This window comes from Protopterus annectens, chromosome 8.part0 (genome assembly GCF_019279795.1).
Source record: "Protopterus annectens isolate FY-2018-M chromosome 8.part0, PAN1.0, whole genome shotgun sequence".
Lineage (NCBI taxonomy): Eukaryota > Metazoa > Chordata > Ceratodontiformes > Protopteridae > Protopterus > Protopterus annectens.
Window position 1 is genome coordinate 1,037,491,201 of NC_056741.1, and position 27,752 is coordinate 1,037,518,952.

The window sequence follows — 27,752 nt, forward strand, 5'->3', positions numbered from 1 at the left end:
AACTCTTTAAAACCCACTACTTAATTAACTGGCTATGCTCATGTTACACTCCATGTTAATCCATACCAATCTAATAGTGTGTCACATGTTCAGATAAGTATAAACAGATTTGCCCTAAAAAGCTTGTAAACCCAGATAATGGTAAAAAAAAAAACGTTATTTGTTTTAAGTTTTTGACTATGTACCTCAATGTTTTTACTATGTACCTCAATGACTGTCTACTGTACTGCCTAAAACTGCTAACTTCTAACCTATTATGTATTAAAATCAATTGTATGTTCTATATTTCGTTCTGTTATGTACTGCATTCTATTGTACTGTGGAGCTTTCCTCCCCGGGCCTCTGTTGAAAATGGACCTGTATCCAGTCGGACTTTGCCGGTAAACAAATGTAAATAAATAAATAAATAAAATACGTGGGGCATCTCCCACAATTTTGGTATACTCAGTGTCTGTCCTAAAAACACTCCATTTTTTCAATAATAGTTCTGATGTCAAAAAAAAACAATCACGATAAAAGTTGAAATAAGTGCTTTACAAAATAGGTCACTGTCTTCATTTTTACTTTCATTAATGGATGTAGATACCTCCCCTCTTACTGTTCCTATAAGTCGGCCAAACTGTCCTGCAGCTCTCTTAACCTGAACTTCACTAAAAATGTTATCAAGAGAATAGTCTGGGTAGCCCCTCCTCTGTAACAAGTGCTTTAATGTCCTGCACTCAGTTTGAAATTCCATATCATTGGACACCATACGTGCTAACCAGACACATTGTCCTTTTACCAGTGATCTATTTTGGTGAGTAGGGTGCCAACTATCAACATTTAGCAAAGTGTTAGAGTAGGAGGGCTTTCTATAATTCATAGATTCAAACTGTCTATTATTTTTGTTCTTCAAAATAGTGATGTCCAAGTAATTCACCTTTTCAGTCTGTAAATTCATAGTAAATTTAAAAAAAAATCTGTGGTTGTATGTATATATTCAAAAAACTGATCTAATCTCACCTTAATATAGGTCCAGAAGATTGCAATATCATCCAGGAACTGTCCATAGAGGGATCAACACTTCCCAAATGTGGAATTGAATATAAAGTTGGTCTCCCAATATGCTAGTATGATATTGGCAAAAATGGGGGCACATGCTGCCCCCATTGCTACCCCCTCCTTCTGCTTAAATAATTGATACTGAAAAGTAATAAAGTTGTTTTCAAGAACAACCTCCATAACTGACCTTAAGGTTAGAATCCTATTGTGGTTCAAATCAGAGTTTTGGCATAAATATTGACAAAACTACTCTACCCCTATTACGTGGGGAATAAAAGAAAAAAGGTCTTGAACATCAGTTGTCACAAAAATTAGTTTGTCACTGTACATTTCATTGAAGACATTTGATAAAAATTCCCATGAGTCTTTAAAGCAAAATGAATAACCATGCAGTATATTCTTAATTTCATAGTCAACAAATACATTTCAATCCATAAATGTAACAATTTGGAAGGTTTTTGAAGCTTTAGCATCAGCAATAGGTCTGAGTGGTGGGTTATTTATGTTTTTATATATTTTCAGTATTCTGAAAATCATGGGGGTCTTTGGATTTGCAACATATACAAACCTGTTTTCAGAGATGAAAATCTGTTCAGTTATCAGCAAACCCCCAGTAATAAATGGATCTTCCAATATATAATACTCATTTCATTAACACTTGTTTCTTTGTAAGTGTCACTGTATAATAAGGTCAGCATTTTGTTATTATAGTCATTTGTATTCATATCTAAGCTGACATCTGAGTCTGTTTTTCATTCAAGTCCTTGCATTTCAGACAAAAGTGCTCAAGTTGTTAATAAATTTAACTGTAGAATGATCAGCTCTTTGGGCTTCTTTTGTTTTAATGTATTAGTTTGTGTTCATATTGGTTTTGTTAGTGAAAATATTGTATTTTGGTAAGCAAAGCATTTCCCATACTATATAGATAATGCATCCCTCCAATCAGACACTATCATAAGACATCTAGGCACTCCTGTTGATAATTCTTTATCTTTTGACCAACATGTCACCACCGTGGTTAGGAAACCTTCTATCTGGCACATCTAATTTCCAATGGCATCTCATCTAGATACAAAAGTTCTAATTCCCCTTTACTTATATCTCATCATACGCATTATTGAACAGAATGTCCCCTTTTAGCATGTATTTGTGTAAACTTGTAACTCACCGTGAGAGACTACAAGATATTACTAACTAAAAAGATCAGTGTCCTTAAAATGTTTACTTATCAGGACAGAATGGCAGCTCTCTCTCTATACTTAGTTTATTACAGAGTGCTCTATGAGGATCTGTGTCTAGCCTTTCAAGCCATGAAAAATCCAACCCTCTTTGACCTTCTGTTCCTTCACATAACACATAGTTCCTCAAATACCACGTCAGAGGAATTAAACCTTCATCAGCAAATAAATAAGACATGCTGGTGTGATAGATTAATATCCCAACATATCTCTCATCTCCGGGGCAAACTTCCACTGCATGTAAAACAGAGTAGCACATTGCCACATTCAAGATAAATCGAAATAATCAAATGGTAATCCTGAAAGTAGTCTTGAGTGAACTTTTGAATATGGGTTAGTGACTAGGCTTGTAACAGTCTGCAGGCTTACTGTTTAGTACTTACCTATGAACTTATGAATCAATCACCTTGTCTGCAGCAGCAATCTTTAGCAACCTGGGGACTTGCCAATGGAAATGTTTCCAACATGAAGGAAGAGTTATTTGCAAATTATTTACAATTGTTTCTCTATGCTGATGAGGAATTATAAAGACTTGGGTCTTCAAAAACAAAGAATCCCAATGCAAAATATCATTCTAAAACCAAATTAGTATAACAAAACATAGCCACTGACCAAGACTATTAGACTTTAACCTAAAGAGACCAGGTACCGGGCATTTGAGCATAACAATTCCAGCACTGTACAGAATTTTAGTTCATAGTATACCTTTTAGCGCTTCATTATACAACCGGAGAACTAATCAGCATTAATAAGCTATTAAGATACGACAACTCATTTGATGAAGTGAGTGCTTGCTTTTTCCATCAAAGCATGACTCAGGGAAAATGCAGATTAAAACATAACAGGAAACAGTGACAGCTGGGTTGAACAGAGAAGAGAATGGTACTAAAGCACACAACATAAACGTAAATAAAAATATATGATTTCCACTCAAACTCCATACAAAACACAACTCTTCAAAATGATAAAAATGTACACAAATCTTATCCTGTAAATGACAGCCATAACTACATGAATGAAAAGATCTGCCTTCCTACCTCCCTTAGGACTCAATTTTTAATGTTTTAAAAATGAAAACAATATTTAAATGATTGTATCATAATTTTGGACCATTTTAACCCAGAATGTAGAAAGGACAGCAGTGCAAATGTCTCAAAACTTTAATAAAAGACAAAATAAAATAGAATGACAAAGCTTTCAAGTCACACAGGACTCTTCTTCAGTATAAAAAAAATAAACACTAGAGTCCCATCAATATATATGTAGTTTTAAAATACCAGCCAGCAAATAAAAATTCAAAAGTCAGTCACATGTCTAAAGGTAATTATCAGTACAAGCATTTAAAGGAATACAAACTCTAAAAACTATTTATAAATATATTTATAAATATTACTTGTAAAAGTATATATAATATATATATATATATATATATATATATATATATATATATATATATATATATATAGATATATATATAGATATATATATAACATATAAATGTAATATTACTTAACGTATTTCTGTCTTTCTTTTAATAAAGGTTTAATACTGTTTTTGCTATTCTATTCAACCCTGGTGGATGGTCTGCCCTAAAATAATTTATCGATTTGTACTCTTCAACCTGAGTTTTATTAATCAAATCACCTCCCATAATACCATCAAAAACCTTGGCTAGCGCTCTAAATTTAAATGCATGTTCAGTGCCGCAGGTATCAATATATTTAAATAAGGCATTTGTTTCAATGCACCTACATACAGTGGATATAAAAAGTTTACACACCCCTGTTAAAATGCCAGGTTTTTGTGATATAAAAAAATGAGACCACAATAAATCATTTCAAAATCACCTTTAATGTGACGCATAACCTGTACAATTCAATTGAAAAACAAACAAATCTGTTAGGGGAAAAATATAAAAAATAAAAAACTTACAATATACTGGTTGCATAAGTGTATACACCCTTAAACTAATACTTTGTTGTGTGTGCACACCCTTAAACTAATACTTTCTTGAAGCATCTTTTGATTTAATTAAAGCATTCAGTCTTCTTGGGTACAAACCTGCCATTAATTAAAGAGACTCTGATTAACCCCAAATAAAGTTCAGCTGTCCTAGTAGGAATTTCTTGACATTTACTCAATTGCCTGCTACAGCAAACGCCATGGTTTACAGAGAGCTTACAAAGCATCAAAGGGATCTCATTGTTGAAAGGTGTCACTCAGGAGAAGGGCACAAAAAAATTTCCACAGCATTGGATATACCATGGAACACAGTGAAGACAGTCATCAAAAAGTGGAGAAAATATGGGACAACAGTGACGTTGCAAAGAACTAGATGTCTCTCCAAAATTGATGAAAAGACAAGATAAAAACTGGTCAGGGAGGCTAACAAGAGACCTACAGCAACACTGAAGAAGCTGCAGGAGTTTCTGGCAAGTACTGGTTGTGTACTACATGTGACAACAATCTCCCGTATTCTCCATATGTTTGAACTATGGGGTAGGGTTGCAAAATGGAAGCTTTTTCTTACACAGAAAAACATCCAGGCCTAGCTAAAATATGCAAAAAAATACATCAAGTCTCCCAAAAGCATGTGGGAAAAATGTGTTATGGTCTGATGAGACTAAGATTGAACCTTTTGGCCACAATTTCAAAAAGTACGTTTGGCGCAAAAACAACACTTCGCATCACCAATAGAACACCATCCCTATGGTGAAGTATGGTGGTAGCAGTATCATGCTTTGAGGTTGCTTTTCTTCAGCTGGAACTGGAACTTTAGTCAAGGTGGAGGGAATTATGAACAGCTCCAAATACCAGTCACTTCTGGCCCAAAACCTTCTAGCATCTGCTAGAAAGCTGAAGATGAAGAGGAATTTCACTTTTCAACATGACAATGACACCAAGCATACATCCAAATCAACAAAAGAATGGCTTCACCAGAAGAAAAAGTTTTGGAATGGCCCAGCCAGCGCTCACATCTAAATCCAATAAAAAGTCTGTGGGGTGACCTGAAGAGTACTGTGCACAAGAGATGCCCTTGCAATCTGACAGATTTGGAGTGCTTTTGCAAGGAAGAGTGGGCAAATATTGCCAAGTCAAGATGTGCCATGCTGATAGACTCCTACCCAAGAAGACTGAATGCTGTAATTAAATCAAAAGGTGCTTCAACAAAGTATTAGTTTAAGGGTGTGCAAACACAACAAAGTATTAGTTTAAGGGCATGCACACTTATGCAACCAGCATATTGTACGTTTTTTATTTTTTATATTTTTTCCCCTAACAAATTTGTTTGCTTTTCAATTGAATTGTACAGGTTATAGGTCACATTAAAGGTGGGAAAAGTTTTGAAATTATTAATTGTGTTCTCATTTTTTTATATCACAAAAACCTGGCATTTTAACAGGGGTGTGTAAACTTTTTATAGCCATTGTATATCTGACAAATGTGAAGCTATTCCATCTTTCAGCTTCTGATTTGTTTTGTCTATATAAAATAACATACATTTTTCACAATTTGCCATATAAACTACATTTTCAGTAAAACATGTCACATGTATATTAAAAGTAATTTTGGTCTTAGAAATAGGGTGAATAAATTCCTTAGATAAATTAATAAATCACAAGAAAATACATTCCTATACTAAGTCCACTTCTTCCCACTTTTGTTTATAAAAGAAGTGAATTTGTAAGATCTCTAAATTCTGCTAGGAGGTTTTTATTTGTGATTATGTCCCTGCAACTCCCTCAGGAAAGGAACTTGGTCTTTGGAATGAAGAATCCTTGTACATCATTAATAACTCTCCGATGTAACTGCATGAGCTTTACTAGTCTGTGTGATTGATGACAGAAACCTAGGAATATTGACAGTTTAAATGTGTCATGTCTTCAAATTTGTGATAGCCAGTGAACCACTATAATTTATTCTGGTCCAGTCAAAGATATGTTATAAAATTAAGTTAAAGCAGTAAGTGTGGTTTCTATGTTTTTAATAATCATAACACACTATCATGTCATAAAATTTACAAATATAAAAATGTGATTCTCACTTACCCTTGAACCCATGAACTGACCCAGTCCTAGTGGAAAAGTAATGCTTGCAAGAAGAAAGGCAATCAATGCAGAATACATTACTTTACTAGAATAAAAAGAAAAATCACAGAGTTAGAAGAAATTTGGAGCAAAAAGCAGTTCCAACTTGTACTGTCCTGCAGGAGGAAAAAATACACAAAGGTATGCCTAAGACAAAATGATTCTCATCTTCATTATCTGAACTAAACTGTCACAAATTACCTGCTTGGAAACAGTAATCAGTCATTTGTAGGTGACTATTTCCCAAAAGCCCATATAATTTCATATAGTCTAGTAATGTTTTGGATTTTTGAAATTATAATTTTCCCTGATGTTTTTCATCCTTATTGTTATATATAATACAATGATCTCTCCCTGTCTATAGAATATGGTGAGTAAAATTCTCCACAAAAAAAATATTCTGAATGCTGATGGTCCATATTGCAGCCCTCAGGAAAACAATGACTGACTTGTTGACATTTTAGATAATAACTCAAACTACAAACTTATGTGATGCATGCAATGCACCTAATATTCAATTCTCTATGCTTCATAAAATAAAGAAACATGAACAAAACAAATATAAACCAATGGTACATTATAATACACTGGACCATGGGTTCATAGGCTGGTACTAGGCTATCATCCCTAGGGCCTATACAAGTCTAGCCATAATAATTCCCTGGCTATTTCTTCCCAAACTATTTACTTCCCTGGACCCCTGTCTAGCTGGGTGACTGACGTGATCCCCGGAGTGAATTTCCTTTCTCTCATCCAATCACCAAGGTCCCTTTTGAAGCGGGCCAAAGAGGCACTCTGCTTGACATGTATGGGCAATCTATTCCAGAGTCTGGGGAGACTCTGGGTCAGGAACCTATCCCTCCAGCATGTTTTGTTTATTGTGATGACAAGGTTTAGATCCCTGGAGCATGTGGCTCTGAGGGATTGGGATTTCTTTAAGTGTAGCATGTCCAAAAGCTCTGAGTTTGACATGGCCTTGTATGTTAAGCAGAGATCGCCTCTGAGTAGACGATATGCAACAGAGTATAGCTAGAGTTTTTTAAGGTGGTCAGTGTAGGGCATCTGCTTTAGGCCTGTGATTCTTTTAGTGAGGTATTTCTGTGGCCTTTTCAGTTGTTGCAGATGTCTTGAGAGGTACATACCAAATGGGGCATTGTATTCTATAATGGGTCTAATGAGCGATGAGTACAGTGGGACAATGACCTCCTTTTTTCTGGATGAAAAGCCCTTAGTGATGAAGTGTGCCACATAGAAATATTTCCTGACTGTTGTGGTGATGTAGTTATCAAAGGTGAGACCACTGTCCACCTGTGTCCCCAAGTCTCTTATCACACTTTCAGTGTTTAATATACTGCCACATATTTGGTAATTCATGGGTACATGTTTTTTCCCAGAGGGGATAACTATACATTTCTTGGCACTGAGCTTGAGCCCATGGCTCTGGCACCAAGCATCTGTTTCTGTAAGGCCCTTTTGTAGAGTATCCAAATCATTTGGGGATTCAATAATGGCTCCCAGTTTGCAGTCATGTGCAAACTTTGTTAGCTAGAGTCCCTTAGTGTTAGCCTGTACTTCAGAGAAGTAGATGCCAAACAAGAGTGGTGCCAGCACTGAAACCTGAGGTACTCCACTTGTCACTTGTCTGGAGCTGGATTTGGAGTTAGCTACCTTTACAGTGTGGGTCCTGTCAGTATGCCAGTTGGCAACCCATCGAGTGACATTGGATTAATGCCAAGCTTGGTAAGTCTATCTATGATTCCAGAGTGAGGGATGGTGTCAAAGGCATTGGTGAGATCCAGATAGGCTGTGTGGACCACCTTACCCTCGTCCATGGCTCTGGAGACTGACTTGAAGAAGTCAATAATGGCTCCTAGTTTGCAGTCATCTGCAAACTTTGTTAGCCAGAGTCCCTTAGTGTTGGCCTGCACTTCAGAGAAGTAGTTTAACTAAAATTGAAGAACTATTTTCTTATATAGTCAAAGGTGGATGTCGATATTTCACGAAATGTAGAAGATACTGGATCATAAAACGATGACAGCTAACCGAGTGAAGTGTATTATAGAAATTATACTCCCATGAAATTGTTATAGATAATTTTAAAGTATCTGTGTCTGCTTGTCTAGTTATCTATCTACTTGTCCTTTCACTCTCTCTCTTTACAACACACACACACAGACACACACACACACACACACACACACATATATATATATATATATATATATATATATATATATATATATATATATACACACATATGCATATATCTTATTTTTCTTCTTGTCTGTATGTCTCTCTATTCACCTGTCTATCTTCCTATCCAATTGCATCACTCTTTTTTTTAATATTTTTTAACTGGAAAAAATTAATAATGGTATCAAAGCATTTGCAATAATGTACATTTTATTTTATAATATATTATGTTATTTTATTTTACTTTATCATTTTTTGACGGTGATAATACACTTCTTAGCTGGAGTCCTGTTCCAGACCTTGCCCAGGATCAGAGCACAGAGATGAAATGTAAAATGAAAAGTGAAAAACTGTACACATTCCGTAGGTATAATACATATATTAGCAACAAAAGCTAATAGCTGAGGTGTGTCCGATAAAGTGAGACAAATTTTTGCAGGTGGGCAAGCCTTGCAGGCTACTTGTAAATATTAACTCTGAGATTGCACTACAGTGAGGAAAGGATATATGTCCTTATCTCCACTGTACTGTACTTTGGTTAACTGATTTATGTGAAAGTGCACTTTCATTAAAGTAGGTATCAGCTATCTGTTCTTTGAAGAAGTATGTTTTCGAAGAACAGAAGTAGACCCATACAATGTAATATATATATATATATATTTATATATATATATATATATATGTGTGTGTGCATATGAATGGTAACCGCTCACGTGACTAAATGATCATTTACTTGACAAAGTGAACTGAGAAGTGCTTTTACCAAATGTTCATTTTACTGAACATCTGTGTTGCCAAACTTGCATTTAACGTAAATAGGTTAGCTGGTAGGTTCTCGGGGTGGAAGTGTGTGCAAGCAGTTGCAGGTTACGTTTGGAAAAAGAGCTAGATAAGGAGCTAGGTTTAGTTGTTTATCTGTGTGTTTTTGGGTATGTAAAACTTTGACATTCTTGTGTAGAGCTACTGTTAGGGAGTACCAGGTTAGGGTCAGAGGCAGGAAAGAAGTTTGGGTTAGCATATTTGAGCAAGATAGTGAATAATAGGTGCGCTTACTCCTGTGTAAACTCAGACACTATCCACTGCATATGATGTTAAATTTTAGTGAGGTATATTTTGAAGTATTTGGGAGTAGTGGTAGAGGAAAACGTAAGTTTGAATGAGGACATCAAAGCTAGAATCAGAGGGGCTGCAGCCAACTGGCATAGAGTGCCAGGGGTAGCATGTTACAGAAGAATAATAAAGAAGCCGAAAAGTAAGGTGTATAAAACAGTGGAGTCACTGGTAATACTCTACAGTACAGAAACCATGGCACTGAAGACGTGCAAGATGGCACCTTCCACACAATATCAAAAGCCATCCGTTTCCCTGTCATTCTGCATCGTTCTAGATAAAAGCTTCTTTCTTCTGTTAACAGGGTATGTAGCGTGCAAAAATCTTTTTCAGTGTGGAGAATATTTATGGGCTGATACCTTTGGATGCCACTAGGTAAGCTGCTAAATTCATCTGTACCACTGAGTTTGCAGTCAGTGCTACTGCTAAAGGAAAACAACACTTCATGTTATAATATATTTCAGGCTTGTTAAAGCCATAATATCTTGATATGTATGTCTTTCCTACCCATGAGCAGCTTGTCATTCTTTGAAAACTTAAGCATTTAAGCATACTGCTACTTTTTCTTTCACTGAAGAGTGACACATACTGACAACCCAAGCTGCTAATCTAGAAAAAAATATCTGATTTCCTATTAGTCATACATCCAAATGTTTTCCTTCCCATACTGAACTCTGACAAACGTATACTCAAGGCATTTGTAGCTGCTGACTTTTCTGTTACTTTTTCTCTATAATTACAATGTTATTACTTATCAAGCAGTTTATTTATGAAATTGATTGTTTCTAATACTCAGAAAAATACCTGGAACAGGCCTGTCCCACTCTGCTCACCCTTGCTCTGCTCAGGCTCACTCTGCTCACCTAACCTACTCCCATTTCTCACCCACCCCTAACTTCTCTGTATTTATGTTACCCATCTCCAGCCAACTAATTATATTTAGCCAATCAACTTCAATCCCATGCAGCAATCCTCTTTTCAATTATCTAACACTCATACCTTTCAATCAGCTTCTCCAATTAATACTAACCGTTTTCCTTCCTACTATACCCTCCATCATCTCGTTATATAAATCTCTATCATAGTGCATTCTAGAGCTTACCTTTCACCTACAAATTATCATATTTGTTTAGGTGTTATCATCTCCCTCTCTTGTCCTACTAATGTCTTTCCAGAATAAACATTTGCATTACTTTTATTTCTCTTCTTATCACCACTATGCAACCGTACATCCCATCTCTTACTAGTTCTAAACAGTTTTATTTCATCCAGACGCACATGTAACCCCCCCAGAAATTGCACTCCCTGTCATCACATCATATCAACGCACCTCTATTGCTACAAAAACACTTACTTGTTTAAAATTAGATACCTGAATTACATCCCCATTTTTGAAAAAGTCATTATAAAGCACAGAGTCATATGGCTATACTTACATCTTTATTTCCTAAAACCATTGAACTTTAGTGGTGACATCCATCTTAATCCATGTCCTAAGAATGAACCACATAACTCAGTCAGCTCATCAAAGCTCCCCAATTTCTCTCCCTTCACCTCTTGTAATAGAGTATCTAGTTTATTGCTCTTAAACATAAATATATGTAGCCTCTGTAATCAATCACCTGACCACAATGCATGTATTGCGCTCTATTCTACTGACTTTATAACAGTATCTGAAACTTGACTCAAATGTGGTCAGGCTTGACATAAGAAATAAAATTGGAGTGGGAGTGGCCATCATTTATAAAAAAAAACACTTTCAATCTCACTTTTTATCCAAAAACCACAAAAGCAAGAAACAAGTGCAACCCAAAAGAGAAACCAGTAAAGTACAAAAGCATAAGTATAATTCATAGGTGGAGTTTTTTTATATATAAAGGCAACAATTTCATGTGGAATTTTATCTGAAAAAGTCTCGAAAGGAAAATGCAGTGATTCAGTTAAAGCATTAAGTCTTTTTTGCTGGCGTTTTAATTAATTGCTGATTTTGCTCTGGACATACTGCTTCACTAGTGCTTTTGTACTTAAAGTTTCATCCACTTATTTCCCCCGAATCTGGTAATGCTGAAATACTGATATCACTTTTAAAAACAAATAAGTATACAAGTATGTGTATAATAGCCATATATATATATACCTCCAAGTAACAATATCCAAACAGAAGATGATTTCCTCTGCCGGACAATTGCAATATCCCCCATGATTTAAATATTGATTGCCAAGTTACTTCCTTAAACTTCCCTACAAACTCTATAAATCTTTACAGTTTCATTCAGCTAATCATCTCTTCCATTCTACATTAGATTCGATCAGTTGCTCTTAGCCAAATCATATAAGCACCTCTGGTTGCCTCCCTGATATAATTAGTGAACATCTTCCAACCTTTATAGTACAACACCATAGCAATGTAAACAAAGCAGTCCTATACAACACAGTCATTCTTCATTTAACAAGGACACCTTTATCTCTCACCTATCCCTCATCAGTTGGACCAAACTTGAGACCTTGGGCCAGATTCATGAAGGCTTGCACGGAGTCATAGAGTAGAGTAAGACTCCATGCAGCTAACATGTCCGCCGAGTGATACAGGAACAGCCAGTAGGGGTGTGCAACTGAGATCTCTAAACTAGTCCTACATGGACAGGGCTGGGATATGCAAATTACCTCAATTGTAGGTGAAAGCTATGCAGATGAGGTAAATTTGCGATCCAAGAAACACGAACCTGTCCGAGTAGGAGTAGTGTTACTTGCAGAAACGTACTCAGTTGATAACTGAGTACGGTTCTGCAAATAGCAAAACGGAGCCATGTCAGCTGGAAATAAAGCATGAATGTACAGGAGGAAGCATGCCAATGGCCAAAAATACGGCCATTGGCAATGGGAAGGGATGCAAATTAAAAATAAAATAACTTTTTTTTATCCCAATCTCCGGGGTTTAACCGTAGCGCAGCACCGCGCAAACGTGCTGCACCCTAAAAAGCAGAAAATTCATAATTAAGATCCACAAATGTGGATTGTATAGCTAAAAAAAAATTACAATGCAAGGGAATGGTAGGCTGAAGACAACATGGCCACCGAGTAGAGGTTGCTAAGGGGGGAAGCTCAGTCTAAGAGATGTAACTAAGCATTAGTAGGCAATCCTATGCAAATGAGAGTTAGGATAGTGAATCACAAGTTTACATAGCAAATGAGCACAGTCAGTGGAGTGTAGGAGTAGTATAAGGGGAGTAACAGAGTAGAAGATAGGTGACATCGCAAGGGGGGTAGTATGAAAGGAGTGAAGCTCATTGGAGCAGAGTGTCATGTGTCAGCTTACATTCACATAATAGTGAAAGAGGTGTGTCAACAGGTAGGCCAGGTAAAGTCAAGAAATCGAAGGTGTATGCCGTGGATAACACCAGTGTTTCTTGCTGAGCATGCATGCGTGCGTGTGTGTGCCAGTAAACCTGAGTAAGACAGTGTGCATGCGTGTAACCGTGTGTGCGCATGTGTAGGTGTGAGTAAGCATATGTAAGGCTGTGTAAACAGTTGTTAGCGTGTTTGCGCTGGTGTGCATGTGTTTGAACAAGAATAAGCAAGTTTTAGTCCGTGTAAGCATGTGTGCGCACGTGTTAGCTGCTGTGCTCGTGTTTGTGCTTCTGTGCGTGGCACCCCCCCCCCCCCACCTCGAGGAAACAGAAAAGAAAAAGGAAGCACACCAAATAGTGGGAAGTTACCAGGGAGTACTAGCAGAGATAGCAGGTGAAAACAATCAGAACAGGCAATTACACAGGCAGAACACAAGCCCAGCCCAGCACTTAAAACTCTGCAAACAACAGTCCATTATGTTTCTCTTAAGAGACACTGCAACACTGCAGTAAGCTAATAGAAGTGAAAACTGAAAAAGCTTCACTGAGACAAAAAATGTTAGGGGTTGCCATTGCTGTTATAAGGCGACATATGCAACATGCTAAGGGTGGTGATAATGCAAATGCTGCTGGACAACCCACAGTGAGGAGATGGAGAAGAGTGTACAGGCCCAGGGTTACCTACCAGGGGCTACATGAGCTGGAGATAGTGGAGCGCTATAGAGTGGACAGAGACCTCTTGCAGCAAATTGTTGAGTTGTGCAGGCCATGCCTCACACACAGAACCAACAGAGGGGAACCCATCCCAGTGGAAACTAAGGTATGTGTTGGCCTAAGTATATTAGTAACAAGTACCTTCCAGAGACCAACTGGTGATATGATGGGGATATCACAGGCATCAGCATCCAAGGTACTGCACCAGTTCCTGGATGCTATGTCAGCACATGTCGGTGATCATGTATATTTCCCCAATTCCCGTGAGGTATTGGCTAGCAATATGCATATCTTCCAGCAAATAGCAGAATACCCTGAGGTAGTGGGTGCAATAGACTGCACGCACATAAGTATCAAAGCGGGGTAGGGTCTACTTCAACCGCAAGGGCTCCCCCTCCATCAACTGACAGGTTGTTTGTGATGCCCAGGGCATAATACTGAATGTGTGTGCTGGCTGCCCTGGAAGCTACCATGATTCCCGTATCTGGCATCTGACACAGCTGTACCAGACATTTTCCAATGGGTACATCCCACATGGTCACCTAGTGGGGGATGCTGGCTATGCACTGGAGCTGTGGCTGATGACACCCATCAGAAACACACACACACCTGAACAGGAATGCCATAATGAGGCACACGCACAAACACGAAATGTAATCAAGCGTGTGTTTGGGCTGCTCAAGTCACGGTTCCGGTGCCTGGACACATCTGGTGGAGCCTTGCAGTACTCACCAACTACATGTACCCAAATTGTCATGGTATGTGCTATGTTACATAATATGATCCTGCGAAAGCAGCTGCAGCAGGACCAGCATAGGCCTGGGCCAAACAGCCCCCCACCATTGCCAAGGCCATCACAGGCAGAGCTATACTCGGAGGAGGAACAACCTGAGCCTGCCCCAGTAGGCAGAAGGAGGCATGCCCAGTATGCTTTGGCCTTGGCAAAGAGGCAATGCATAGCACATACACTGGCTCAGTAGGAACTCTGGAAATTATACCTCTCTGTGACCCGCACATATAGTAAAAGGGATGCCTACATTGACACTACCTGCTTTCAAACATGTATAGGGAGTGTAGTATGTGCATCCGACATAGGCAGCCCTGCATCAACACCTGAGGCATGATTGCCATGTGTTAAGCAATATAAAGCAGTGCTAAACAGCATTTACCATCATGAAGTATATGTAAACAAAATTGCACACACCAACTACTACAAATGTGGTCAATGTAGAGTAATATTGGCCAATGTCCAGCAATGATAGTTAATATTGAGCAATGTTGGACAAGCTGGGTCTAGGTAGGGCATAGCTGAACAAAAGCCAACGTGCTCATATTTGCTCTACTGGCCCCTAAGCAGTCTGGTCTGCTCAGTATGAAAATATAAGCGGCAATGGGCCTTGAACCCAGGATACTGTGCACTATAGTCATAGTACTGAACCACTAAACCATGACAGTATTGCAGTGGCTAGCCTGTATGAAGAAATGTCGATAAGTCTATGCAAAGTATTTCATGGAAACCCTGCAGGCACAGCATAATCCCTGTTGAGTTATGACACAAAGGTGAGTCCTGCAATAAGAATATAACCTGACTTTCAACACACACAGTACAAATGTTAATATTGGACATGTAGACATACATCAACAAATGTAGTGGACCTCAGATAGCAACATAATGAAAGGTCACACTGGGCATGCTCACACACTTGAATACATGAGACAAATATCAGGCAACAGAACACTGACAGTCTGAACTGGGCATGCTCACACACTTTGGCCATGTTGGAGTACAGCATTGGGCCACACATAGCAGGCAGTTGCATGTGTTAACCCGGGAACCTCTCACTACCCAGCAATCTGTCCTATGCACACACTGATATGACAACAGACACGTAAATAATATAGTGGAACCCTGCCATAAGCAAATATGTTCTGCGGATACCTAAGCGGTTCATAGAAAGTGTGAAAGCAAAGATGATAAAAACCTGCAAACAGTATCAGCAATAAACATTATGCATCATGAAAAAATTATCATAGGTTAAGAGGTTGATACTAGGCTATCTGCCCTAAGGCATGTACAAGCATAGCCATAGTGTGTTTGGCTTCTGCAACCCAGTCTAATCAGAACACTGTGCCTCTGAATAGTAGGTCACACAAGATAGCCCATTCATGTTGAGTGTATTGTGCCTCTGTCTAGCAGGGACCCAGAAGATATCCCATGGGTAAACATGTGATCACCCATCCACATGTCAAGATGTCACCTGTAGGTGGTCAGTGGGTGGCTCTGCCTATGCAAAACTGGGACTACACTCCGGAGTGAGTGGAGGCTTTCTGATAATAATCTGTCCCCCAGCATGTCCTTTTAACATCAGTGCTGAGGTATATGTCCCTGGAGTGTGTAGCTCCAAGGGAGTCGGATATCCTGAGGTGGAGCATGTCCAGTAAGTCTGGGTCAGATATTGCCTGCAACTACAGGCACACAACACATCCATGTAGGTGGTAAGTGACTGAGTATAGCTGGAGTTACTGTATCAGAACTGTGCAGGGCATCTGTGTGAGTCCCTACATCTGCTCGATGAGTAACATTTGTGGCCATTACAGTTCCTGCAGGTGTCAGGTAAGGTACATCCCAAATGTGGCATAGTAATCAAGAATGATCATGAAGAGTATAGGGGCACAATGACCACACGTGATCAACATGTGAAACCATGTGGGATATGGTGGGCTATGTAGACATACTGTCTAACCACTATGGCAATAGGATTGTCAAAGGCAAGAGTACGAACAGGTTGTGTCCCCAAAACCGTAACAACCACTACTGTATGTAATGGATTACAACCTATGTGGTAATGTGTGGGCATTTTGTCATCCTCAAAGGGGATGACTATGCAACTAATGGCATGTAGCCGTGGGCCATGGCTCAGGCACCATTCAACCTATCTCTGTGAGACCCTGTATGAGTATGCATGTGCCAGCAGGAGAGCTGATTATGGCACCCAGTTTGCAGTCATCTGCGAACATGGGCAGCCATAACCTTCCTGTGATAGCCTGTACATCACACAAATATATACTGAACAAGAGAGGTCCCAGGACTGAGCCTTGTGGGATGCCATGTGTAATTGGTGTATAGTCAGACATGGCACCTGCAACACTGAGCATGTGGGTGCTATCCCTGATCCAGGTAGCAATCCATCGTGTCAGATATGTGTCAATATTGATGTTGGGGAGCCTATACATAATGGCCGAGCGGGGTATTGTGTTGAAGGGTTGTGCAAGGTCCAGGCAGGCTGTGTGGACAACTGTCCCAACACTGATGGACCTGGTAACTGTTGAAAGAATATGAACAGGTCCAACAGGCAAGATCTGCCCACAACAATGCTGTAATGTGTAGGACTCAGTGTCTGTAGGTTTCCCATGTCTATGTGCATGAGTCCCATTACAATACACCCCATAGCTTTGCAGAACAGTCTAATTAGCCTTTTAGGCCGATATTGCCTGTGGTCTGTTGTGGCAGTATTCAGTGGAGCAGGACCACTATCGCTGTACGCCATTCTGTGGGTACATATGCTGCAATAACTCTTATGTCGAACAGTGACATAATGTGAGCGTTGTGTCTGTCATGAAGGCTGTGTACGACACAGGCTGGGACACCGTCTGGTCCCATTGATGCTGTGTTGTCTGCTGTGGGGAGGGCAGCACTCACCTGTTTACTCGTGATGTCTGGGAGGTTACACTCTGTTGGTATGGACAGTACCACCTTAGGGGGGATGTGGGGGACACATCTGCACTAAACCTGTTTGCCAGAATGATGGCAATGTCAGTGGGTTCAGGGTATGTTTAGTCAGTATGCAGTAATACACAGCATATCAGTGAGTGTCCAGCCAGGTACCGGAATTGACTGAAGAAGGTGAGTGTCCGACATGTCCATTGCAATTGTCCATTAGAAGCGTGCCTGACATAATTACCCAAGTGATTGTAGCTGTCTGCTAGTACATATCACAGATGCCTTCCCTGTCAGGGATTGTGCTCTATCATGTAGTAGCTTCCTCCATTTGTTGTAAAGCGTATGAATGGCTGGGGTCTACCACACAGGTCCACTGCCATTGCAGAAATGAGTCCAGTTGTTATTTTGGATGTAACGATCCATGCGGTCCACTAGGTGTCCATAGAATGCATATGTAAAGGATACAGCAGTCTGAGCCATACTTACCACTGACCCAGGGTCTCTGAAGGATACCACCGTGGTGTGGAGGAGTGTGACATTTTCCTATGGGAGGTTCACTAACATTACCCAGGAAGGGTGTGGGGACGGGATATGGATGTCCAGTGAGATAAAGTATGTTCTGCCCTTAGCAATGAGGGGTATATCGCAGGTGTGGAACATAGAGTCCCCATGTCGGTGATGATCATGTCCAATATGTTGTCCCCTCATGTGGGTGTGGTGACTGGTTGTGCCATAGCATATGAGTGTAGAAATAGTAGCAACTGTTGGTGGAGGGTGTTGTGGCCTGAGTACTATCCACAGTCAATGTGTGGGTATTTGACGTCACCCAATATAATGGTGTTTGGGGAGACCTTCATATTGTCCAATGTTCCCAGGAAAGCTGAGTGGGGTTGCTGAGTTGGGGAGTGTGGTCTGTAGCAGGCAACAAACCAAACGGCCGATTTGCACAATGTTAGGTGCATATGTATGGTCTGTGATGCTTTGTGCAGTGCTACCAACCTGGAGGTATGTGTATCTGTGATGTATATGGATACACCCCCTATTTGTGTTGGCCATTCTGAGTTATGTGGTCTGAAAGCATGGTACGAAATACAACCTGGTACTGCTGATGTGCATGTGGGAGCCTGAACCATGTGTCTGTTAGTGCACAGATATTGCTATCCTCCATACTGAGGAGATTCCTGAGTGGGCGCAATTTGAGGGTAATACATCGGGTGTTGAGCAGCATTACCCTCAGTGTCGTGTACTCTGTAATGTCTATGGAGGTGGTTCTGTCCTTTAAGCCCCACTTAAATAAGGCACTATGGTGGCATCAAGTGCCCTAGCCAGTATGCAAAGGTCCAAGGGTGACAGGTGCAAGCTGTCCATAGGGAAGCTATGTGGCATGTCGAGCATGTCACCCCAGGGTGACAGACACTGTATCCCCTTTGAATAACACCAGTATGTTAGCCAACTGTTAAACGTGATCAGTGTGTTGGTATACTGTGACATCATACCTGGTGAGTGTAAGATGCTAGACAAGGTCAGGGTAATACTGGGCTCGGCTACATGATCACAGAGTTCCTCTATGTTTCATGTCATGTGGTCCAGGGAGGAACGTCTGAGGTTGTACGCACCAGCTTGGACAATGATGGAGCCAGTCCTGGACTTGCTTTGGAGTGACCTGAGTGCATGTTTTATGTGGTGGATCCTGGCACCTGAGAGACAGCTCAAAGTGACTATTCCCTTGTTTGGCTTGGTGAGTGGGACGACAGTGTGTTTGACAGTAAGTGTCACCTATAACAAGTGTATCATTTGTGTTGTTTAGCCCAAAGGGCAGTGACTGTGTGGCACACTGACATTGTGAACTGTGTGACATGTGGGCATTGTAGTGGGGTAGCAGTTGTATGTGTGTCTGCTGTGGAGGTCTCTGCTGCTTAGGCAGAGTGTATGTAGAGCCTCCAAATATGTGTATGTGTGATAATGTGGTTTGTGTGCTGTCACTGTTGGTGTATGTGAGACTGATATGTGGTGTGTGTGGTCACCCTCACCACCTGATAGACTATGCCAGTCATGGGTCAAGAGAGCTCAGTGTCCTGTATGTCAATATTGTTACATCTCCCATATATATGTGAGTGTGATGTGAGGAGGAGAGGGTTGTCTGTGTACATGAGGCAGATGTGACATTGTGTCATAACCACAATATTCACTAGCTGGACTGGAGAGTACACATTAAACCGACCCCCAGACATGCCAGTGTATTATGATGACATACTCTGTAGCCTGAGCACAAAGGATCAGTAGGGTGTTAAGTGTGTAAAAGAGTATAACCGGGATTAGTGCTCAGGTTTGTTGGTGTTTTTTAAAGAGTAGCTGAGAAGGAGTCCAGACTGAGAATCATGACATGTCCTTCAGCTATGTAATAAATAGTAATGTACACGCATATATGTGCTGTGTCAGGGACAACTGTACCTTACTGACATTGTCAACATCCTATCAGACAGGCCCATGTATACATACCCACCTCCCACAGACGATAGTCCCTGACATCATACCAGGAGATATCACGTGTAGAATGGCTGAACAGCTCCCCCCAAAGCCAAAAGCATGGCAGCAATTGGATTACATTGTTTCCCAATATGTGTCATGCATGCACTACAGAACAAACAGACCCTGCACCTGAACAGTCTGTTGAGCCGCACCCACTCCACACGACCTGGAACCATCGAATGTGTTACAGAAACATAAGGCACTCACCACGTGTGGGTGCACAACACACCATGGGAAGTATAGTCCAGTAAGCCTATAAAGTCTGATCTGCAAGGCCATGGAGTGCATCATGGCAGATGTGATAAACAGAGCTATTGGAAACCAACAAACACACAACCCTACCAACTGTGGTATGTTCATCTGCAGATTATGGTTCCCAAGCATGCTACACCGTCTGCAAGGCAGCCTCCCAGGACATACATCATGGAACAGAGCTACACATGTCCCACATAGACTTTGAACAGCTCTTCATCAACATCACAGACACATGTTGTATCCACAAAATCAACAATCTGTGCATAGATATGTGTTGACATATTAAGGGATGTCAATATGTCCACAGATAGATCACACAAGGTGAGACTCACGGGGTCCTGTGCAAGCTGTTGATACCTGCCAACCTACATAGATCATTCCTGGGATTGCAAAACAATGTGTACACACATTACCATGTCCAGTCTGATGATGTCATCATCGTACAAATATACCAGGAGAACAGAAATCACCCACTAAAGCATATAGCGCGCCGTGTTAATGTGTATCTCTCAAGTATCATAACATAGTTAGGTAGGGGTTTGAGTCCTGCAAACGCCAAGTGTGTGTTGGGGGGTATATGTGTGTGGTTTCCTTTGAGAGGAGTAGCGTTTTTGGAGACTGGGAAAACACATTAAAAGAGGTACATCCCTCTTTGGAAAGTCTGATGATGTCAGCATCCTACAAATATTCAAGGAGAACATAAACCACCCAGTAATGCATATAGCGAGCCATGTTAATGTGTATCTCTCTAGTATCATAACATAGCTAGGTAGGGGTTTGAGTCCTGCAAACGCCAAGTGTGTGTGTGTGCTACAGGTGGGCAATGCAGTGCGGGTTTTGCTTTTACTACGGTATGACATATGTTTCAAACAGTATGTGCATTGCACACATCAGGTATCTGCCTGTCAAATAAATATGTGTACATGTGACCTCAGTCAGTACATAGGTGTGAAGCCTGCATACGACATGAATACATTTGCAACCTTCGACAGATTGTGCCGCTGCTTCACAAATCATAGGTCACATATGTATGTCTGTGTCAAGCCCGGCCAATGTAGTGATCCGTGGCCAAGGACATCTCTGCCACACACACCCATGACACGTACTATAGAGTACTGTGAGTGACGGTAATTGCTGGGGTATATGTCAAACATGTTCATACACAACAATGACTGGCAATAATGGGCAATAATGGACAGTCATTATAGGTGTACACCAGCCCTGTGGATATGCATGCAGGCCCCTAATGTGTTATGTGAAACATCGAGGGACCCCACAATACCTATGGATATGTGGATACCAAGGGACAGATGCCATAACATGTGTCTGTCTGTACACATTGGTACCCAACATACATGTTGAGGGCTACCACCTATGTGGTACTGTTGGGATAGTATGTATAGTAAATGTGGATGAATATGCCATAGACGGCTTACTGCTATACAGCATGTATTGGACAACAGGTATCTGTCTGTATGATACCCTTGTGTAGGATATGCGTCCCATCCAGGGAATGTAGTGTAGACCAATGCATGCATTTCCAGATGTTGATGGACATATCCCTAGTGTATTTGCATGTACCTAAGAGGGCTATATGCCACACAGGTGTGGTTCCAGGAACGTGTGGCAGTCAATACCACTGGTTACTGTTATTGTATAGTACTGGAAGGATCCAACTGTTACTGAGTTCCCTACAACTGTGAGTCATTTGTCAGGACATCATCTAATGATTGGTTATAGTCATGCTGTTGAGATGGTGTATACTAGCAGACTGCAGATCATTGACAGATATCAACAGTATCACCCACAGCATAGTGCCAACCCATGTCATACACACATGTGTACCCATGTTAGTACATATCTGTAGTAGAATGCATACTGGCCATCGAAAGATACCATGAGATGTTAACAATGTGTATGACAGGGTATGTCGCACATCCCACGTGTCCACTATGAACGTACATGCAGACAGTGCGCACACACCATGTTCACAGATGTACACCCGCTAATTTGTAATGCACACATCACACACACTTCAGTCAAGTGGCACATGGTTGGACATTACATTACATACTAAGGAGTAACACTGGTGTAAGCAATGCTACAATGACTATCACAGCTGTGATGCATAATGCTTGCTCAGGTATAACTACAATGATATCATTACACTTTCCTGTTGTCAACTTGCTACTATTGCTACACTACTACAATGTCATCATGCATCAGAACCATGTTAGCCTGTTCCTGCATCAATGTTACAGATGACAGGAGGTGGCACAGGTGTCATCATATGCACAGTAGGTTTGCCAGAGCCCGACATTGTCCCATCCAATCGGCATGTGTGTGTGTGTGTGTGTGTGTGTGTGTGTGTGTGTGTGTGTGTGTGTGTGTGTGTGAGGGACAACAGTACTGCATGGGCCAATGTTGATGTAATGTGTGTGTATGTGTGAGCCCTAGTTGTATGGTAAATGTGTGTGTGTCTGCATGCACACAACTCCACCATGTGGCTGCCATATACGGGTGGTTGTGGAACAGCCACAGACTGTACCTGATAGGCCATGGGAGAGGGGTGAGGACAACAAAGTATGTTGTACTGCCAATTCTAATTATCAACTTACATGTTTGTCCGATGGACATGTATGCGAAATGGGCAGCTATGTATGGGGCGTAATTTTTTTGTGGGTACAGATTGCCCTTTTTTTTTTTTTTTTTCAGGTGAGAGTGGGAAGTGAGGTAGAGGAAATAGGTATGTCCGGGGAGGTAGGTTGGGAAGGTACACAGACAAGACAGACAAGATGCATACAGGGGCGGGGTATGACACATGGGGTGGGTGAACACAATTGATGGATTCGGATGTTTGGAAATCGCAAGCCCATGAGCCCAAAGATGGTAACAGTGGAACTGAGATCCCCACCAATGAGCAGTCACCACTGAACCTTCACAACCCCGAGAGTGGCTTTGCTGGGGGCTGCGTAGGACGGGCAGGCTCACAAGTGAGACGCGCCACTCTTGCCTCAAGTTGGCATAGGGGATCAGCGACTGAAAGCTGGATCTCCCTATGCACCACAGCCCGGACTCTTCGAAGGGTGACAGGTGGCCCTTCTCCACTCATGCTTGCACGGGGGGGGACGAGCCCCATCCCCTGCAGCACTTCCACCCGAAGGTGGCACAGGACCAATGGAGGAGGAGAGCCTGGGCTGGGCACCGGACCTGCTGGTGCCAGGTGCACTCGCCAGCTGAGGAAGAACAGGTGGGTCCGCTGGGACCAGCCTTCCCATACGTTCTGTGATTAGGTGTGTTTAATTACAACATAAGCGAAACAGCATTCCAGATTAGTTGTAACAGCATGCATTGATATTCCCATTAACCCAACACACCAAGGGTACAACAGCTGAACAGCAAGCATAACACATGCATATATTGAACCACAGTGGTTATTCCAACAGCATGCAGGGATGTTTGGTAGCATCAGGCCACCATGATTGTGGTGTTTAAACAGGGCACATGCATCACCATGAATGCAAATATTTGTAGAACAATAGGACATATGTCCCAACAAATATTTTATATTACACATACCCATTGAGGTGTGGAATTGCATGGTTTATGCACATACAGTAGGGTGTAAAAAAAACCTCGGTTAACATCTTATAATGATCTTTTAGTCTACACTACATTCCTAGTGACTGCAAGTGTATATTCCCTACCTGTATTATTACACTTGCCACCATACATTAGGTTGTGTAATGGGTTTGGCTAGTTCAATATATTCCTGACCTATATCCGACGTACTAACTGTCCAGGATGCAGATGTTACTGCTACATATTTCTTGATTGCATTTATATTTCTTTATCTACATATCTGGGATGTTTTCATATGACATTTTCACTTCGATTTGTACAGAACCCTGCATTTCTTGACACACACTCACATTTCTGGGGAAAAATTACATGCTATACGTGTGCCAGGTTTACTTATTCATGCCAGCCAGTAACTGACTATTGTGGACTGTATATATGTTTCACACCTACTAGCACTTCCATCACCCACTTTATATGGGACTGCACAACTCTGGGTTGCCAACACCTTTTCAAACAGCACTGTTTGTATAATGTAAGGGTACAACAACATTTCAGACTCTGTGACACAGACACACTCTGGGTTTTAGACCTTTATTAATGACATTACACACTTTTCCACAGGCTCACTCCTTTATTTGTTTTAACGGTGTATATGGCAGACATGTTCAAGACATATTATACCTTTATTAATAGGTTAGAACAATCTTTTTTCAGGCTCACTCACTTATGTTATATGACAGTGCACGCAGAGATATTATTCCAGACATATGTTATGTTTCTTAATGTGTTACTACACTCTTTTTTCTGCCTCTCTGACGTTTTTTATATGACAGTACATGCAGATGACTTATTCAGGCAATTTTAAGGCTTTATTATTGAACTACAACACTTTCTTTCATGCTCTCTCCCATATTTTATATAACAATACATACAGAATAATAACTAACCTGCCTGGTGGTGCAGCCTTAGCAGCCTATCAGCATAGGCTTGCTGATTCATAGCACGGTCACCTGCAGCTGTAAAGTAAATGAAGGGACATTGAGACATACCTATCCGTTATATATACTCCATTATCAATTCTTACATACTGCATTCCATGGCTACATACTCAGTTGTGGGGCATCCCGCATCCCATGGGCCTCCTGTATCCATTGGTTCAGGTGGTCCTGCTTTTGTCTCTTCAGGTCTGCATGGTGGTGATGGACCTGCTCACCAGTCCGAGGAATGCCTGTGGCACTGGTGAGGTCATGAGCTAACCGGTTCCAAGCCTCTGCCTTGCACTTCGTCCCTTGGAACTGGCCCTGCAGGAGTCTTGACTCGTGATGGTGGACAAGGAGCAAAACCAAGTATTTGGACTCCTTGATGCCCCAACGTTGCACTCAGAAGCATGTTCCCTCTCCGACACCAGACATTCTAACTGCAGATGTGAGCTACAATCAGTTACGTTGTGTATTCCTGCCTGTGGGGCTTAAATATGCCGCATTTCCCGCACTTTTTTGTGATTGGCCGTTTTGTAAAATTCTCGGCTGACTGCAGACCTGCTTAGTAATGGTTAAACTACCATTCGTAAGTATATGAATGTTAATAGTGGCTGTTTCCCCTATGTTGTCATGGCTTAGTGGTTCTGTATTTTGCTTTTGATGCACAGAGTCCTGGGTTCGAACCTTGTCATATATTTTATTTTCATACAATCCGGACAGGACAGGGGGTGTGGCTGCATTTAAGCAACTTTGCTTTACATTGCTCCTTGGTGCCCTGGTTGGCGTGGTGCGCATGTCCACGCAAACACATTGCGCTAGGTAAAGCACTATTAAAGTATGTGCAACCCTATTGCGCTGGGTGAAGCGCTGCTTAACTGCAGGCAATTTTATATCAGGATCCTTTAAAATATTTATTTTGTTCACTGATACATTGGCCATTTCACTGCTTTTTAGTAATGTTTAAACATATTTGTCAAGTATTATTTCATATACTGATTTAAAAAATAAATACAAAGGGGAGTGGTGGGATAAAAAATAAATACGAAGGGGAGTGGTGGGACTCGAACCGTGAATGCCTCTTGTGCTATTTGGTGTGATTTGCATAAACATTCTTTCTTATGCTCTTCCATGTCAGAATTGCTAACTCTAGCTAAGCAATGGGCACACCCGTGCACACACGCACAAATATGAGCAGCTATTTTGGGAATTTAAAAAAAATTAATGTTATGCATTTTAGAACTGTGATGGGGGTTTACAATATCAGACAGTGAGGTGTTGGGTGCAGGGACATTTGAGCGGGCTCGCTCTTGTTTATTTGCTTTTATTTTCAACACTTGCAGGGGCGTGGACATTTAGACTGCTTGGCAGTCGGACACACCCCCTGCTTTCTTACACGGTCCATGTAAGACTTACGGTTGAGTCAACGTGCCCTCATGCATATTCATGGCACGCTGACATCATACCGTTCAACTGTAGCCTCCGAGTAAGACTTATTAAGTCTTACACGGAGGATTCGTGAATCCGGGGGCTTGTCTCTAGATGAAGCAGTCACTTACTTTAATGCCACTTCTCAACAATCTTGCTCCCATTCATACAAAAGGAATTAAACACCTTATGTCCCAAAGAAATAAAGCCCAAAAAAGAAAGGTACTGTAGTAGAACAGAAACCAGCTTACAGATTGTTAAACATCCTAGAAATTGTGCTAAAATGCAAAATAAATCAGGCAAAATCATATTATGTCAGTCTTCAGCATAAATATCAAAACAATCCCAAACTGTTCTGGCTCCAGTAAATAATATAACCCACCCCAGCCAAACTACCAAACCTTCACCAAACACAAACAGCACTATTAATAGTATTGCTACTCAACACTACATTGATTACTCTGAGATAACACTGCTTCTCCGTTCACCCTACTGATCTGTACTGAAAACAATTCTCTTTCTTTCAAGCTTTAATCTGTCCAAATAGTTACCATTAAAGGATAGCTTCAAAATCTGAAACCCACCACCTTAGCCGTTGATAATATATTAGCTGAATATATTAACATGGCAGCAGGTGTACCTACTTACCCTATTTCTGTCCTGATAAACTGGTCAGTTACAGAGAACTATGTTCCCTCACTCTGGAAAAAAAGCATTTATCATTCTCCTGCACAAAGGCAGAAATTCCACTGAATTTTCCAACTGTAGCATCATGAATGTTTACAGAAATACGGGTAGTCTTGTCTCTATCTCTTCTCATAGACCTAGCTAAAACCTTTGATACAGTTTCTCATCAAAAATCACTAACCAAACTCTCTTCTTTAGGATGTGATCACTACTCTGTCTTATAGTTTCAGAGTTAGCTATCAAATAGGCAAAAGTTGTAAAATGGCAAACCCAATACTCAGTATTTCTTCCCATCTCTGCTGGTGTTCCACAAGGATCAGTCCGTGCACCATCATTGTTTACCATCTTTTTAAATTATCTCCACACTGGAAACAAGCATGTTACCAGAGTGCAATATGCAGATGAGTCTACCTTATTTTCTCATCTCCTGACATACTGTACAATCAGCAGGTCAGTCAAGAGTCATTTTCGTCTATTGAGTCATGGTTACACACCTCCATCCTAACCCTAAATGCAAAGCAAATCAAATTAATTTTATTCCTAGCAAAATATTACTAACACCAAAACAAAGCTTTAGCATTGCATCAAAATACAATACTACAGTTGAAATATTATCACATACTAAACTGCTGAGTATGACTTTAGATGAAAACCTAAAATTGGAGTTTCATATTTTTCAAGCCATTAAAAACACAGCAAAAACTTGGGACACTTTACTGAGTCAGTTCATATCTCTCAAAATCTGCTAGGAAAACCATAGCCTCATCCTGTCTTTTCCCATCACAACTTTATGCAGCTCCCTTTCTTACTAACCTGCACTTGTCATACATAAAGAAACTGGA

General features: G+C 40.7%; 1 protein-coding gene across 2 annotated transcripts in view; it reads right to left on the reverse strand.

Moving 5' to 3' along the window:
* The window catches only part of LOC122809207 (chloride channel protein ClC-Kb-like), a 1,320,353-nt gene that overhangs the window by 837,854 nt on the left and 454,747 nt on the right, over positions 1-27,752 (reverse strand). For both annotated transcript variants that reach the window (XM_044080518.1, XM_044080517.1), the window contains one exon: positions 6,329-6,413. In XM_044080518.1, coding sequence (XP_043936453.1) covers positions 6,329-6,413 — 85 coding nt within the window. The remainder of the gene's footprint in view (positions 1-6,328; positions 6,414-27,752) is intronic.